Source organism: Scyliorhinus canicula, chromosome 8, assembly GCF_902713615.1.
Source record: "Scyliorhinus canicula chromosome 8, sScyCan1.1, whole genome shotgun sequence".
NCBI classification, from domain to species: Eukaryota; Metazoa; Chordata; class Chondrichthyes; order Carcharhiniformes; family Scyliorhinidae; genus Scyliorhinus; species Scyliorhinus canicula.
Window position 1 is genome coordinate 97312565 of NC_052153.1, and position 18679 is coordinate 97331243.

General features: G+C 45.8%; 1 protein-coding gene across 1 annotated transcript in view; it reads right to left on the reverse strand.

Moving 5' to 3' along the window:
• The window catches only part of LOC119969907 (transmembrane channel-like protein 2-A), a 144983-nt gene that overhangs the window by 82419 nt on the left and 43885 nt on the right, over positions 1–18679 (reverse strand). Inside the window, exons 10-13 of the mRNA XM_038803883.1 lie at positions 13454–13596; positions 13045–13192; positions 8956–9144; positions 7945–8124 (exon numbers count right to left, since the gene is read on the reverse strand). Of these exons, the coding sequence (XP_038659811.1) occupies positions 7945–8124; positions 8956–9144; positions 13045–13192; positions 13454–13596 (660 nt within the window). The remainder of the gene's footprint in view (positions 1–7944; positions 8125–8955; positions 9145–13044; positions 13193–13453; positions 13597–18679) is intronic.

Below are 18679 nucleotides of genomic sequence, written 5' to 3' on the forward strand. Positions count from 1 at the left end.
CAGACAGTCCCATTGATGGTGGAAATGCAGTCACAGAGTCAGGGATTACATGAGGGGTTTTTGGCGAGCATCCAGTACCTGCAACCATGTGCAGCAGCAGGAGGTGGTGCTGAAAATGCATATCACCCAGGCCAACACCGCATGTGTGGCGTCCACAGAGTATGCATTGGGGGCAACGGGTTTTGGCTATGGATCAGCATGTCCAAGGCTTGGGGTATTCTGTGCAGGTGCTCGCCAAGTCCCAGGACTGGGTTGCCGTCTCACAGGCAACCATGTGCCAAAGCCACCTGGACATTGCAGTGGCGCTCCTGAGCATGGCCCAGTAACAGCAGGCCATGGCTGAGATAGCTGACGGCATTGCCCATGTGCTGGCTGACATGGCGCACACACAGAGGGAGGTGGCCCAGTTCCAGAGGAAATGGCGCAGTCACTGGCTGATGAAACACAAACTCAGAAGGTGGTTTGCAAGTCAATGGATGATGTGGCGCAGTCCCACACGTAGATAGACCACTTCCTGTGCTCCATGCCACGAGCATGCAGACCCTGATCGAGACCAGAGCAGGAAGCAGGAATCCAGGACTGGCACCAGGTGTCAGAAGAACTTCAGGTGATGGCTCCGTTCGGACCCTTGTCCCATGGAGTAGCCCAATGGTCATCGGGCACCCTGAGGGTGGAGGAGGCAATGGGGCCCATGCCGGTGACTCCCGTATGGGCAGATAACAGAATGCCACAATACATCGGATAGCCCCCTGTCCCTAGTGCATCTGTTGGGCAGTGAGTGGAACAGGGCGGCAGCACGGCACCCAGCACACTGAGCAGCAGCCGGGTCCAGACAGGCCCGGTCGCCCAGAAAATGCCCACAAACGGAGATCCAGGTCGCAGGACTGGAATCACAACAGGAGTCTCCACTCCTGCTGTGCCATTTGGGGAACCACCTAGGCATGACGTCAGGGCCCATAAGGCCAGGAAGTTAGACACCAGTTGAGTTGGCACGGCTGCATGGCACGGTTTAGTTATAGGGGCTAGGACACAAATCTGTAAATATTTGTTCACATTAAACACCTGTTGCCACTGTTACAACCTGCCTTGGTGCCCTGCCAGATCGGTGTGAGGGGTGGGCTGGTCTGGGCTGGCCGAAGGGGGGGGGGGGTCTGAGCGGACATTGGGGGAGGGAGGGAGTGGGGCAATTCTGTGGGTGGCTTGGGCTCAACACAACCGCCCCCACATGCCACCCAAGAGCATGGGTGACATATTCCTTCCGCCCCCATCCCGCACCCTGGTCCTGTCGGTGGCCAGTACCATGGGGGCCTCTGGCCCTGGAACCCATCCCTGATGCCATGGGTACCATTGGCTGGCACTGCACCCAACAGGTGTCTGCACCGCAGCCCCCGTCGGGGCTAATCTGTGTGTTGCCCTGGGTGGGTCGCCAAATGTGGATGATGGACGGGTGGGTGACTGTGTGACGGGGGTGTGGGGTGCAGGGGTGGAGGGTGGGGCATCCCTATGGCCGGTCTCACTATTCCAAGAGGCGGAAGCAAGAAAACAACAAATTATAGACTTGCCATTAATAGTTGAGAAAATGTTAGAATCTATTATTAGAGACATGGTAGACATTTAGAAATCACAATTTAATTAGACAGAGTCAACATGGAATAATGAAAAGGAAATTATGTTTGACAAATCTGTTCAGAAATATTTGAGCTTATAGTTAGCAGGGTCGTTAAGGGGGAGCTAGAAGACAAAATATATTTGGATTTTCAAAAGGCATTTAATAGAGACCCACTAAGAGATTATTCCATAAGAATAGGTCGCATGTTATTGATCGGAAAGCAAATAATGGAAATAAAAGGGTATTTTTTTGCTTAGCAGGCTGTAACCAGCTGGCTGTCATGGGGATCAGTAATTGGTACTCATTAATTTACAATCTATATCAATGAACACATAAGGGGACCAAGTGCAGTATATCCAAATTTCTGACGGTAGTCGGGAAAGTAAACTGTGAGGGGTATGTGAAGACGATACCAAGGGATATGAACAGTGCAACCAGTGGGGAAGAACATGGCCGATGGAATATAATATGGAGAAATGTGAAGTTATCCATTTTGTTAGGAAATACACAAACACAGGAGAAGCTTTAAATGGTCCCAGGTTCGATTCCCGGCTTGGGTCACTGTCTGTGCGGAGTCTGCACGTTCTCCCCATGTGTGCGTGGGTTTCCTCCGGGTGCTCCGGTTTCCTCCCACAGTCCAACCCCGGGCGGTATTCTCCGCTCCCGATAAAAATCGGGATGGCCGTCGTGAAATTGGCCGAGCTTGGGGCCCTTGGGCCCGCTCCCCGCATCTAATTCACCCCCACCCGGGGGGCTAGGAGCGGGTCCCCGTCGTTCCCGGCCGCAACCTCGTCGCGCCGGAAATAACGGCGAGACGGCGCTTTTCTGAAGTCATCCGCGCATGCGCGGGTTGCCGGTTCCAACCAACGCATGCGCGGATGACATAAGCGTGCAGACGACACGAACCAGCGCATGCACGGTGCCGTCTTTCTCCTCCGCCGCCCGGCAAGACGTGGCGGCATGATCTTGCCGGGCGGCAGAGGGAAAAGAGTGCGTCCGTTTTGGACGCTGGTCCGACGATCGGAGGCTTGCCCCTCCCGAGCACAGTCGCGGTGCTCCCATCCAAATCGGGCCCCTAGATGCCCCAAACGGGCATCTGGCGCCTGTTTCACGATGGCAGCGACCAGGTATGGCTGCTGCCATGGTGAAACGGGCGTGAAGGGCCGGCCGCTCGGCCCATCGGGCTCGGAGAATCGGCGTTCGCCGTGAAAAACGGGGAGCGGCGATTTTTCCAAGCCGGGGGGTGGGGGGGGGGAGGGGAGAATCGCTGGGGGCGCCAGGGGGGCGTAAAAAAAGTCGGGAGGCCCTCCCACGATTCTCCCACGCCACGTGGGGAGCAGAGAATTGCGCCTGTGCAGGTTAGGTGGATTGGTCATGCTCAATTACCCTTAGTGTCCAAAATTGCCCTTAGTGTTGGGTGGGGTTACTCGGTTATGGGGATAGGATGGGGTGGTGTGCTTGGGTAGGGTGCTCTTTCAAAGAGCCGGTGCAGACTCGATGGGCTGAATGGCCTCCTTCTGCACTGTAAATTCTATGATTCTATGTGAGAGATTGAAAAATCGTAAGGGATCTGGGTATTCTTATACACAAATCACGAAATTAACATGTGATGTGTTGGGCAGGCTGGGTCGATGTGGACTGTACTTGATGCAGTGTAGCGAGAGACAGACCTCTAACACTAAATAAGATGCAACACTATTTTATTTAACGTCTTAACTAACATACATGTTCAACTGTGGGTTGACACTATGCTGACTTGACTTGTGACCTAGTACTAGCCTGACCAGACTTACTAGCTACCGCATGGTGTTTGCACTGGCTAGCACACGAACTCTGAATGTCTCAGGGTCCCGAGAGAGCGGGACCCCTAGTGCCCTCTGGCTTTATAGTGGTAGTGTCCTGTCTGGTGATTGGCTCCTGTGTTCTGTGTGCTTACCGGTCATCCTGCGTGTCAATCACTGCCTGTCTGCGCTCCATTATATACATAGATGTATATTATGACAACATACAGGTACAGGAAGCAGGAAATGGTACATTTGCGAATATCACAAAAAGATTGGACCCGGATGAAACTACACCACCACATTGGTGGGATTTTCCCAAGCCCCCACTAGTGGGTGGGGGTGGGGGGGGGGGGGGGGGGCAGAATTTGGCTAGGGGTCCAGAATTTCCCACAGGATCTTCCGCTAGTGCCCACCATCTCAAATCGGGAAACACATTGGAGGCTGGCGGGAAATTGATATGCATTCAACAAATGGGCTGCAAATGAAGCTTGGGCAGAATCTTCCCCGCAAGCCCAATTCTCCGCAATGCCAGCGGGAAAACACACCCATCCCGAACCTGTCTGAAACAACGTGGTGTGCAGAAGTCGGTACTTACCTAAAGACTGCCTGGGGCTGCCTCCGGAACTCAGGATGGAAGCCAGCAGCAACCCTGGACCCTGAAACACGACAGCATTGGTGGGGGAGCATTATTCAAGTAAATCTTCCAGCTTCATCGTCACCGAGTAGGCAGCATGGTGGCACAGTGGTTAGCACTACTGCCTCACATCACCAGGGACCGTGGTTCGATTCCAGCCTTGGGCAACTGTCTGTGTGGAATTTGTACTTTCTCCCCGTGTTTGCATGGGTTTCCTCCAACAGTCCAAAGATGTGCTGGTTAGGTGGATTGGCCATGCTAAGTTGCCCCTTAATACCCAAAGATGTGCAGGTAAGATGGCGTTACGTGGTTGCAGGAACAGGAAGGGGAGCAGGGTGGGGTGCTCGTTCAGGGGGTCGGTGCAGACCGATGAACCGACTGACCTCCTTCTGCACTGTAGGGATTCTATGGATCTTCCAGCCTCAGAGGGTTCTTGGAGATCTATCTTCTTTCTTCAATGGTGCATCAGTGACGTTTTAAATCTGCTACCCAGATATGACAGCAGGACATGTGCCTGCCCCACCACAGAAGATGGCTCAAAACCTCCGGATGGATAATTAATTAAGCTGGAGACTGAAGATATGGCATGGTTCCATTTCCTCCTGCAGTGAGAAACATGGGATATAGTCCCAGATCAGAGAATTCTGCCCCATGTGTGGGGGGGAATTTTGGTCTACTTGCCGAAGGAAGGGTATATTAACCTTTGATAAAGTGCAAATATAGATCACTGGACTGATTCCTGGGATGGGATTGGCAGATGTGGAGACTGAGTAGATTAGGCCCTTTTTCTCCAGAGTTTAAACCAGCGTTTCCCAAACTATTTTCCAATGTGACCCCATTTTAACAATTCAAAATCCACGTGACCCAGACACCAGCAAAAACAAAACAGCGACCAAGCGATAGTTATATTTAGTATAGAATTATTAAAGTTTGTGTATACCTGTAATAGATCAGCATATAATACATAATATAAATATGAGAATCGCTGTTTTGAAGTGCCCTGTAAAAAGAAGTTATGATACTCATGTAAGTTTTGGCCAAGCTCTCCATATTCCACAGTGACAGATGATTCAGTGAAGCTCCCCTTCACCCGTGAATTAAAATTAATGATTCTCCTCTTCCCAACTTTGTCAAGTCATCAGCATCCCCCCCCCCCCCCACACACACACACACACACACACACATACACGTACAAAGTAATCATCTCATTCCCATAAGCATATGGATGATAAGGGCATAGTAGGTTAGATGGCCTTTAGTTTTTTTTCCATGTCGGTGCAACATCGAGGGCCGAAGAGCCTGTACTGCGCTGTATCGTTCTATGTTCTATGTTCATTCCCCTTCCACACACACACTTTTGTTATTGTAATCAGCCCCCTTCCTCACTCACAGTAATTAACTCCCCTGCTACCACCCACCCAATTAAAGGTAAAGTCGCCAGCGTCCTAGATGACCATAGGCTACTTTCCCCTTTGAGGGGGGGAGCTGGCTGAATCACAGAATCATAGAATAATACAGTGCAGAAAAGGCCCTTTGGCCCACTGAGTCTGCACCAATGCATGAAAAACATCTGACCTGTCTACCTAATCCCATTTGCCAGCACTTGGTCCAGAGCCTTGAATGTTATGATTTAATGCGAGAATCAACACACTTCAGGCAAGGGGAAAGGTTGAGAAGGTGGGCCTTCATGGATAACCTCAGCCGGTAAGGGAATTGAACACACGCTGCTGCCTTCGCTCTGCATCATGAACTAGCTGTCTAGCAACTGAGCTAAACCACCCAATTTGCCCCTTCTTTGTCACCACCATCTACCCTACCCAACACTTCCCCACCCATCCCAGCCACAGCCCTTTTTGGTCTAGTTGCTAAGTTGCTGGTGCCTGTGAAGCAAGTTTGCCAGCCCTAGGGTAAGGAGCCTGTACTACAGGAGTAGAAACATAGCAAACTTTGAAACAGCCACTCATCTTTCAGACTCAGCCACATGACCTGTCAAGTTTTTTCCCGCACTCAGTCAGTGACTCAGTTCCACTTGCTTTTTCCCAAACCAACTCAGTGCACAACCATCCCAGGCATGCGCGGTGCTCACTGTTAAAAGACCTTCTAAAGGTTAAAGAGCGTGTTAGATTCACCCCTTTGTGTTTTGGCGGCATCAATCCCATGAGTCCACGGCCGGTGCGGCCTGAGTCTCTTCTCCATGAGACTCATTGCTGCCTCACAGAAGGGTGAGCTCATAACACCAAATGTTGTTTCTGCAACCCATTGTAAAAGGTGACTCACAGGTTGGGAACCACCAGTATCGAAGAATGAAAAGTGATTCTATTGAAACGTCTAGAATTCTTAAGGATATTTCCCCTAGTCAGAAAGTTTATATTCGGGGACACATAAAAACATCAGAAATCGGAGACTATTTGATCCCCCCTGAGACTACTCTCCAGTTCATATGATCATAACTGATCTTGCCCCCCATTTCTCCTTCCCCCTTATCCCTTGATATCTTGAGTTCAATAACCTGTCTATTTCAGCCTTAAATATATGCAACAGAGTATTCACAGTCCTTTTGAGTAGACAATTCCAAAGATTCACAATACTCTAACTGAAGAAATTGTGATTGGGATCTTCCACCCTGCCCGCCGCAAGAACTCCACGGGCGAGCCGCGGGAGAAGTCCATTGACTGCAGCGGGATTTTCCAGTCGCCGGGCGGATGTGGCCGGAAAATCCCACCCTTTGATTTAAAATGCTCTTACAATTTGTTTTTAGATTCTGTCTATCCTTCTTTCATATTCTAAATTTCCCTTGTTGTCAAATTGTGTGTGTTGAACACAAAACAAAGTAAAAGAAATTCAATCATAATCACACCAAATGGGTGAAAGCCATTGAGCTGACATTTTAAAATGCAGTCTTTGAAAGCACTATTCTCTCTGTGACTATGAAGTCATTAACTGCACTCAACCTCTATGGTGCCAGCTTATTTCAGGCAGCCAGAGAGGCCATCTGGAATATCAGCCAGGGCGTAGTGTGGGCATGTATTCATCAGGTGATTGATGCATTTACAATGAGTGCATGTAGATGCAGAAAAGGCCCAAGGTAGGTGGCAACAACAGACCTCTAGAACACTCTAGAACATAGAACATAGAACAATACAGCACAGAACAGGCCCTTCGGCCCTCAATGTTGTGCCAAGCCATGATCACCCTACTCAAACCCACGTATCCACCCTATACCCGTAACCCAACAACACCCCCCTTAACCTTACTTTCATTAGGACACTACGGGCAATTTAGCATGGCCAATCCACCTAACCCGCACATCTTTGGAATGTGGGAGGAAACCGGAGCACCCGGAGGAAACCCACGCACACAGGGGGAGGACGTGCAGACTCCACACAGACAGTGACCCAGCTGGGAATCGAACCTGGGACCCTGGAGCTGTGAAGCATTTATGCTAACCACCATGCTACCCTGCTGCCCCCGATTAAACAAGATTAAACATCTTGCTGGTTTAATGACAACCTATCATTTTTTATGTTAAATTACACATATTAGACTGATCATCAGCCAGAAAAATGTTGCTGGACTTAACCCACTGATACACCATGAACCATATTTGAAAATATTGTCACACCTACCTAGCAACTCATATGGAGAAGTGTTTATATCAGTGCAGGTGTAGAGTTGTTCCACCTGCTGTAAAAGTACAGCTTTTGCCAATGTGCAGCTCATTACTTATCAGCTATGACTTTACAGCAGACAGAGTTTCCTTTCCATTCATTTCTGCCCATCACTCGTTAACCTTCTATCCTTTCAGTCATAGTAAAAAGCTGCTAATGGAAATGAAAACCATGTCTTGCTAGTTCAAATTCACCCATAAATAAAGTTATACTGAAGGAAAGAATATACTAACAAAGAGATCAGCTCACTTGTATATTGACTTGATCAATAAGAGCCAACAGGAATGTATACAGGTTACCAAGGAAAAGAGCAAACATTCGCCACAATTGCCACTTCAACGCAATACGGGGATGATAATTTTCCAGGGTAGCAATGGTTTCAAACAGTGGAGGAACAAACATTCCCAACAATGACATGACTATATCAATCTGCAAGAGGAATAACATGAAAAGATAGTTATTGCTATTGTTATTGCAAATGCAATTTGCATTGCAGAATTTATATTGAATACTACCTAATCAATAAACATGCAGCTCTCATAAATGGAACCATAAATGAGTGATCAAAATTACAGAATAATATGAAATTATTATCCAAGTGCTACTTAGAAGACATGGTTCCAAAATTATGATTGGCAATGAAGTTGGCAGAAATAAAGAGTTCACCAGAGGCGATATTGTGGTCACAGGAACTGTGTTCATATTTGCTGTCCCAATTGCAGAAATCTTGAAACTATCAGGTCTGCCAAGTTCAAAAATGTCTAGGTCAAAAAGTCTTTAAAGTCAGTCGGCATCTTTTGTATTTTGCCACTGAACTGTGTACCCGATCCGCTAAATGACCTGGCAACATAATTTTAAAAAAAACAACTGAATATTTTGAGGCTGGAAATGGCAGGAAAATCAAGACAGAAAGAGAAGCAGAAGAGGTAAAATAGCTGAAAGTAAAGAAGGGAAAAAGAACAGACAGAAGCAATAACGGAAAAAAATAATAACACAGATTCATCAGAAAAGGATAAATTGTGAACATATTGTTTGCAACATCAGACAATATTTGATTGTGAATAATCTTCTGTATAGCTCAGTATGATAGAAAAGGTCAACACTAGGACTGTAACAGGAAATACAAGCAATGCATTTCAACTGAGCAGATTAAGTTTGTTAACAAAGTTACAAATTGCGTGCTCCATTGTGAAAACAGAAAAAAGCATATGTTTGTGTTTCTGTAATCATTCCTTGCATTTTTGATAGTTTATCACTTACCTCATTTTTCTGATACCATGACATTGTTTCCAATGCTGAATATTTCTGGGACTTTTTCACAACATAAAAAATGAGATAGCCACTTCCAGCAAGACAGCAAAATATAAGAAAATTAGCTGAAACAATAAGAAATCTTCTGAGGTGAACATTTTCATCTTTTTGGTTTTCCTCTTCATCCACAATGGATTCCTAACAAAATAATATATATAAATGCATAAAGTCACTGCCTATGGACAGGGTAACATTATTAAAACTGTATGGGTTACCTTTCTAAAGTAATCGTTTATGCACTTTTTGAATTTTCAGTGCCGGGTTTCTGAGCTTGAAGAGTTACTGCAGAGCATGGGGTGATTTGAGAATTTCCTCCATTGCATGTTGCAGGAGGTGGTCACCCCACAGTCAAAGAGTGTTTAATGGAATAGTAAGTGGGTGGCTATCTATAAGGCGAGAAGCTGCAGGCAGTGCAAAGTTTGAAAAAGATAAGTTGAAGAAGAGATAGACTAGAATGGTACCATGCATGAAAGACATCAGTTATGTAGAGAGACAATAGAAGCTACCATAGTTCTCATTAAATTAAAGAAGGTTAAGGAAGAAATTGATAGGTGTTCAAAATCCTGAAGGGTTTTGATAGAGTAAACAAAGAAAAACTGTTTCTAATGGCAGAAGATCAATAACCAAGGTTAAGACAACTAGCAGATGAAGCAAAGGCACCTGAGGTTAAAAAAAGGATGCAGAAAGTTGTTATAAGCACTGCTTGAAAGGGTGGTAGAAGCAGATTCAATAATAATTTTTAAAAGCTCGTTGGATAAAACCTGAAGGGGGTGGGGGAAATGCGCTGAGCTATGGGAAAAATAAATCAGGGGAGTGCTACCTTTTCAAAGATCCAGTGCAGGCACAAATGGCAGAATTATCTCCGTCTGTACTGTATTATTGCACTATGAATATAAAGTAACGAGCAAAAATGTTTTAATTCATCAGTTACTGCAATATCAAGGGGTCTCAATATAGAACAGTCAAAAATTTGGGGAAGAAAAAACGAATCATGGAAAGGAAATGGAAAATTACAGGAAATTTAATTTAATAAGAAATTAGTTCTGTTCTCAAATTTTTAATTTCATGATTTCAAATGATAATTGTAACATAATACACATTTGAGGCAGGATTTGACAGATATCAAAAGCAGCGACCATTCCCTGTCACCCATCACTTCCAGTGGCAAGGTCTCAGGTGCAGATAGAAACTCTCACTCTCCCTCCTCTCCTTAGTCGAATTATCCCTTCATTCTCGAATCCAACTTGGGTCTACGGCCATACTAGTTTGAAAACGCCCAATCTCGTCTGATCTCAGAAACCAAGCAGATGCAGGGCTGGTTAGTACTTGGATGGGAGACTGTCTAGGAATACCAGATGCAGTAGTTTCTGTGGTGTAGTGATTATCGCGTTTGCTTTACACGCAACAGGTCTAATCCTACTTGGCATGAATTTTGCACGGTGCCTTCATGACTCTCTTGACTTGGTAACATCAGATGAGGTCAGCTAGTAAATATATAATATTATCAGTACATATTGGAAGATAAATTTGTTCTCATAGCATCACTATGCAAACTATGTCAATTCCCTGGGGGCAGGTGACCCATGTCGGATCCTTCAGCAATATCAATGAGACTGGTTTAGCTCACTTGGCTAAATCGCTGGCTTTGAAAGCAGACCAAGCAGGCCAGCAGCACGGTTCGATTCCCGTACCAGCCTCCCTGGACAGGCGCCGGAATATGGCGACTAGGGGCTTTTCACAGTAACTTCATTGAAGCCTACTCGTGACAATAAGCGATTTTCATTTTCATGAGAGAAGGCACACAGGATCCACAGATGGCAGCCTGCAGTGCTGCCTGCTTACAGGGAATCAATGCACTGCACACGGGAAAGTGTGTTATGCAGGAAAATTTCTCTCCCATTAATATTTTATATTAAAATAAAAAATATTGTAAAGTCACCTAGATGGAATAATTCTTAATGTAGTGCGTTGCAGTTTAAGTACACTTGTAGAATCCAGGTTTAGTCTGACAAGCGGAAGGTCATGGCAACTCAAACAAGAAACGGCCTAGTCATCTCTGCAAACATTACTACTGTCACCGAGAACCCAATGATAAACATCTTGGATATCACCATTGACCAGGAGCTGAAATGGGCCAGCCAATTTAATAGCTGGTTACAAGTTCAGGGCAAGGCTGGGCACTCTACGATGAGTGGCTCACCTTATGGCCCCTCAAAGCCTACACATCATTTATATGGTTTATATTGGGACAGTGGTGTACACACCACTTTCCTGGATAGGCACAGTACTAAAGATGCACACCTTCCCAAACAGAGCAGTTCACTTAATTGACTGGTATCATTTTCACTGGAATCAATGCACAATCTGCTCTATCATTGCCTGTGTAAAGGATGTACTGCACTAATTCAATAATATTACTTTAACAGAACCTCCAACCTCTGTTAAATCTACCATCAAGAAGGACAGCAGTAGCAATGCCATGCAATACAATCACCTTCAAGTCACACACCACTGTGAATTGGATAGGTACTGCTATTTTTGCCTTCCTGCTGAAACAAAATTCTGCAATTCCCCCTGTCATGGCATTACGTTTCAAGGAGAAAGGCCATCACTGAAAAGATAACCAGCAGAATTCTCCCAACCAGCCCACGGCAGGTTTGGTGGCAGATGGGTGAGGTGAATCTGGCAGGAGCCTAAAGTCAATAACCCACAAGCATAAAATCACGGTGAAATTCTCCCGATGGCAGGTTAATGATGGGTCACTCTTCCTACTGGGAGGTGGCACAAATGCCATTTGCATTCATTTGCATATCACAAATTCTTATTAAAACATCTGCCTGCATCCCATCACGTCTTTCAATCTTGTGTCATGCCAGCGGGAATTACATTACGATTGGTAATGAGCGGCATACACGAGGCGATCCTCAGTTCGCCAGAAACTTCAGGGTGAGTGAAACAACTTTCTGCCATGAAGCTGCACTGCTCCTGATGTGCTGTAGACAACTACTAGAACAGAGTGGTTCCTATCCTCCATCTCCATGCCAAGCTGGTCCACATGGACAGCACTGTGCTGCTGGACCCATGAACCCATGAACCCTCCTGTGTGACCACAGCCGATCAGTATTGCGTCCGGGCTTGGGGATTTAGGGGTCTCTCTCCTGCTGGATCCATACACAAGCGTCTATCTGGACAACACTGTGCTGTGGGACCCATACAACCACTGCAACAAAGGTTTGCAGTTCGACCGGGGGTAGAGTGCAAAATGAGGCTGGGGGGGTGTGAAGGGGGTGTGATCTAACGAAGACAAGGATGGCTGTGCAAGGAGGTCGTGGGAGGAAAGTTGAGGGCTCATGATGGCACGCAAGGAAGCAAGGAGGTGAATGAAGATGAACAATGGAAGGCAGAGGGAAGACAGAGGGGTGGGAAGCTAGACCATGACAAGGCTGCATCAAAAGCTCAAGAGGTCTAAGGGATACAACTTTGTTTACAGGAAGGGGATGGATGAAGACTCCAGATGCAGTGGGTGGAGGTTCATATTGGGCATGGGTGCCTCACAGGTGATGGGCATGGGGGGAAAGAGGTTGTTTCGAGGATCAGACTTCATCGTGAAGCTGCTCGCTTTTTTGCTTTGAGTTACTAATAGCCTGTCTTCAGGTGAAAGGTGGTCTGGAGAGAGTAATATGAGTGTGTTGAACTGCTATTTAAATGTGGCACTGGGATCTTCGAGCCCACGGGCAGCTGAACGAATCAGCTACAAGGAGAGTCGGAGGAGAACTCGCTTATGCATGACTAATGAGATTCATGCACAGAATCTGGTGCGGGATCTTGCTATTCTGGTCGACGGGACAGGAATCACCGGAGCCACCCACCACTCATATAGTTTCAAAAATGGAGAGCTCCGCCCAACGATTTCCTTAATTTCCATGTTGGTGGGAGGTGGAAACATTCAATTTGAAATGTTTTTCCCAACTGCTCTGAATAAAAAATCACCATGGACATGAATAATAATCCACTCATTTTCCAGAGCTCTAAATTTACCTTAAAACTAGTTGTAATGGATGCAAACTTGTTATCAGCTGTTTCAGGATTTCCAATGAGGTAATCCCAACTGGTAAACATTTTCCAGCTAAAGTTGAAATCTCCATCATCACCATCAACTCCACTCTCTCTTGCATTTCTTGTCATTCTATACAAGATCAAAACATGAATAACTTTAACGAGTATTTTCCATATATATAACATGTTTAAGATTTACACTGTCAGACTGGAATTCAAGTGACATTGGAACGTGTCTCAAACCTCATGGTATTTGTCACCTAAACCTTTAGATTAAAACTGTCTTATAATTAATTTCTCTGAAATGGTTGCTTCGGCCTATTCATTGATGCATTTGGTAAGGGCTGTGCAAGAATTTAAACATTGTCTCCACAATTTATTCAATACTTACGTTCTAATTACAACCATGAGACTATATCCAAAGGATCCCACACCAACCATGAAATAAGCCAATGGTAACCTGTACTTGAAAACACCAATCATTCGTTCATTATTGTAATATCCATAGAAAAGAGCTGAGTACTTCATATATCCCTGTAAAATACAAAAGTATTTCTTTTTAAGTCATAACATAACACAACATGGCATACAAACGTTTTCTACTTAATGTTCAGACAACATGACTTATGCATATAATGTATACAAGCCATTGAAAGACATTTTATCCCCCCTCCGCACATGAATGATTGAACACTACGTTTTTTTAGGATGCTGTGATAATACACTTAATGCCAATAATTTTGTTGACATTATTAGGAAGTCTTAATACACTTATAAAATCAGAGTATATGCAAACAAAGTCGATATAGCTTAATGAAAGGGAAATCATGTTTGACAAACTTATTAGAGTTTTTGGAGAATGTAACTATCAGGGTAGATAAGGGAAATGAAAAATGAAAATGAAAATTGCTTATTGTCACAAGTAGGCTTCAATGAAGTTACTGTGAAAAGCCCCTAGTCGCCACATTCCGGCGCCTGTCCGGGGAGGCTGGTATGGGAATCGAACCGTGCTGCTGGCCTGCTTGGTCTGCTTTAAAAGCCAGCGATTTAGCCCAGTGAGCTAAACCAGGATAGCCAGTAGATGCACTTGGAGTTCCAAAAGACATTCAATATGATGCCACAAAAGGTTAATATGCAAGATAAAGGCTAATGGAGTTGAACATATAGTCATGGATATTCCAAGGATGTACAAGTTAGGTGGATTGGACATGCTAAATTACCCCTTAATGTCCAAAAGGTTTGGTGGGGTTACTGGGTTCCAGTGATAGGGTGAGGTTGTGGGCCTAGGTAGGGTGTTCATTTGGAGGGTCAGTGCAGACTCAATGGACCAAAGGGCCTCCTTCTGCACTGCTTTGATTCTATGATTCTATGATCAGGGACAAGAAGCAGAGAGCAGGAAAAATGGGGAATTTTCAAGTTGGAAAGCTGTAACTAGTGTACTCCAGCAGAGATCTGGCCCTCAGCTATTTACAATCTATATTACTACTTAGACTAGGAGGCCAAATGTAATGTTTCCAAATGTTCTGAAGATATAAAGTCAGGTCAGCTGTGAGGAGGATACAAAGAGACTGTAAAGAAATGTTGACAGGTTAAGTGAGCGCTCAACACTGTGGCAGATGGAGAATCTTTGGAGAGTAAGAAAGAAAAGCAGAATAATTTTTTTAAAGTATGAAACATTAAATACTGATGTTCGGAGAGGCTTGAGTGCACTTGTTCAAGGAAGACAGAAAGTTAGCATATAGGTACAGCAAGCATTATGAAGGCAAATGGAGAGGAATTTGGAGTACAAGAATAAAGTATTCTTGCTACAATTGTAAAGGAAATAAATTGTACTGGGCTTTGGTGAGATCACACCTGGAGCTTTTTTTAAAAATGTTTTTATTAAGGGTTTTTCATATTAGTCAGAGAAAAGATGAGCAGTTGACTTACATTATGTAAATTGTTTGTCTTTCATCATTTACATCGGTTACAGTTTCTTGCTATTTGTTTTCCAGTAGGAACTTAGTTTTAGTTGGATCCCCTGCTTGCCTCTCTTTTTTCCTGGCCGCCCCTCCCCTTCTAGCAGGGTCGGAGAATCGCCGGGGGCCGGCGTGAATCCCGCACCCGCCGTCTCCCGTAGTTTCCGGCACCAGAGATTCAGTGGGGGCGGGAATCGCTCCGCGCCTGCCGGCGCCCCCTCCCCTCCCCCCCCCCCGGCGATTCTCCAGCCCGCGATGGGCCAAAGTCCCGCCGCTGTCATGCCAGTCCTGCCGGCGTGAATCAAACAACCTACCTTACCAGCAGGACCAGGTGGCGCGGGCGGGCTCCGGGATCCTGGGGGAGGCGCGGGGCGATCTGGCCCCGGGGGGCCCACCGATCGGCCGGCGGGCCTGTGACGTGGGGGCACTCTTTTCCTTCCGCCTTCGCCATAGTCTTCACGATGGCGGAGGCGGAAGTGACCCCCTCTCCTGCGCATGCGCGGGGATGACGTCAGCAGCCGCTGACGCTCCGGCGCATGCACGGACTTCCGCCGGCTGGCGAAGTCCCTTCGGCCCCGGCTGGCGTGGCGCCAAAGGTCGTTCCCACCGGCCGGCGGGTCACCAACCACTCCGGCGCGGGCCTAGCCCCTCAATGTTAGGGCTTGGCCCCTAAAGTTGCGGAGACTTCCGCACCTTTGGGGCGGCCCGACGTCGGAGTGGTTCACGCCACTCCATCCTGCCGAGACCACCCGCCCCGCTGGGTAGGGGAGAATCGCGCCCCAGGTCTTTTATCCTGTTCCTGCCCTAATCGCCTGCTGGAAAATCCTGCTCGGCTGGCGATCAGCAGCACCACCCAAAGCTGCGGACTGGCTCTCCCACCTATTGGAATTTCTCCAGATGGAGCAAAATAAAATTTGCCACCCAGGCATCAGAAAGTGGCTTCCACAAAAGTGGGAGCCATTCACCCAGTTGTTCCAAGACCTGTTTGTAACCAACAGCTAATAAGCCAGAGGAAGGGAAGCCACAGTAAAACAACAGGCACAAATGAAAAGAGAGGGGGGAGGGGGGAGGAGGGGGGAAAGGGAATAAAGAGGCATGGTGCACAGCCATGCCCAACACATAATAAGATACAAGGCATCACACCGCCCTAACAGGGACAGGATAAAAGATACCTGGAGAACTGTATGCAGTTTTGATCTACATATCTAAGGAGAGATATACTTGCTTTCAAGGTAGTACAGCGAACGTTCATTAAACTGGCTCTTGGGTGAAAGGTTGTCTGATGATGAAGGGCTGAGTAAATTCTGTCTATACTTCATGAAGTTTAGGAAAATTAAAGATGATTTAATTGAAGCAGACAATATTCTGAAAGGGCTTGACAGGGTCGATCTTGAGAGGTCGATGGGTTTCTGGAGCAATCAGGGCAAAGCCTCAGGATAAGGGTTCGATTATTTTAGAACTGAGTTGAGGAGAAATGTTATCACTCAGAACATTATGAATCTTTGAAATGTTCTGTCCCAGAGGGTTATGGTTGTTCCACTGTTGAGTATAGTTAAGGTTGAGATATACGGATTTTTGGTCTCCTGTGGAATCAAGGGGCATGAGGAGTGGGTGGGATAGTGGAGTTGAAGTAAAAGATCAGCCATGATCATATTGAATGGCACAGCAGGGTCAAGGGGCCATGGTGCACTCCTGCTCCTGTTCCTTGTGTTCTTAGGAAGCAGAAGTGCAATTTAGTTTATAAAAATATATATTTTCAAAAGCGCTAAAATTAAAATATAAAATTGCATGAATATTGAGCTCATTCATCATTCTGCAAGATCTTCAGTGACTCAATCATGACCTCAGCTAATCAACGCCCCAAAGTTCACCCAAATGTGATTGAATAATTCAGTAATGCAAAGCTAAACTTGATGATAACAAAAGAGATGAATTTTGCAAAACATTATCAAACTATAAAGAGTGTAATATCTAAAGGATAAATTGTGTATTTAACATGTGGGCACATTAGTTTTACTTCTACTCCATCTAAAAAAAACTCAAAAACTGATTATCAAATATAAGATGTAAGAGCATCCATGCAGCAATAATCCTCTTAACAACAAAAGGAAGAGAGATCTGCCTAACCCACCTTCTCAAATTATTTGATGAACAGATACTCAAGTGGACTGTGGGACATCTTAAGAGATGATGTACTTTAACTTTGCACATGAAAGATGGTTAATTAAAGTCAAAACTGTAGGGATTTAAGATAATGGAAATGTATAAGAAACTGCAAAACAAATGGAAAACATGTACTCATTCGAGGATTTACATTGAAGTGGAAAACTAAAGAGTGAGCTACCTCAGGGCTCGTGTCGTCCTAATTTATATAAATAACCTGGATTTAGAAAATTAGTCCTAATTGCCATTTTTGAAGGTGGTGCTAAATTAGGAGGGATAATAGAATCTGCATAGGCAGCATAAAATAACAGAATAACTGGACAAAATGTGTGTGGCCCAAACGATGCAGATGAAATTCAACAGTTGAGAAGAACTGTACCTAGGAAGGCAAAACGGACAACATGAATGGCAGTGAAATAGCGAAGAATGATGTTGAAAGCAACTTTGGAAGTTAAACTGGACATCTAATATAGCCAATGCAAAACGACAATCAACACTGGCGAGCCTTCATTTGGGATGGAGAAGCCCATGGGGCCTCGTTTAATGGACCAATTAATGTTGAATAGCGTTGTTGGCCTCGCTGGGCCTAGCACCGGAAGCTCAAGGCAGTTCCCGTTCGCTACAACACTTCGAAACCTTTCTGGAGAATCGCACCCGTAGTCATTTTTTGAGGAAAATCCTGCTCGAAAATTCTATGTCTAATGAATTGATTACCGTAAAAACCCATCTGGTTCACTACTGTCCTTTAGGGAAGGAAATCTGCCATACTTACCTGGTCTGGCCTACGTGTGACTCCAAACCCACAGCCTTGAGGTTGATTCCAAACTGCCCTAAAAATAGTCACTCAGTTGTATCAAACTGGTACAGAAAATTGGACAAGAAATGAAACTGGACGGATGACATGGCATCAAACTAAGCGCCAGGAATGAGAACGGCAAACTCAGCCTAGTCGGAACCAGCAAATCCCTCCTTACTAACACCTGGGGTTTGCGTCAAAATTAAGAGAGCTGCCTCACAGACGAGTCAAGCAACAGCCTTACATAGTCATACTCACAGAATCATACATCACAGAGAAAGTCCCAGGCACCACCTTCACCACCAGCAAAGGTGGTGGTACAGTAGTGTACTGTCAGGAAGGAGTTGCCAAGGGAGTCCTCAAAATCAACTCCATAAGGTCAAATGGCATTGGGTCAATCATGAGCAAGGAAATCTCCTGCTGATTACCACGTATCACCCCCCCCCCCCCCCCCCCCCCCAGCTGATGATAAATCAATACTCCTCCATGTTGAACACCATTTTGAGGAAGCACTGTGGGTGGCCAGGGTGCAGAATGTAGTCTCGGTGGGGAACTTCAACGTCCATCACCAAGATGGGCTCTGTAGCCACTGTAGCCACCTAAAATGGACACTGAACTAAACAAAGTGGAGAATCGCTAAGACTGCAGGGAAAAGCAGTTTAGCCAAGGCAGCAGCCTGCAAACACTCATTAGCATTTTG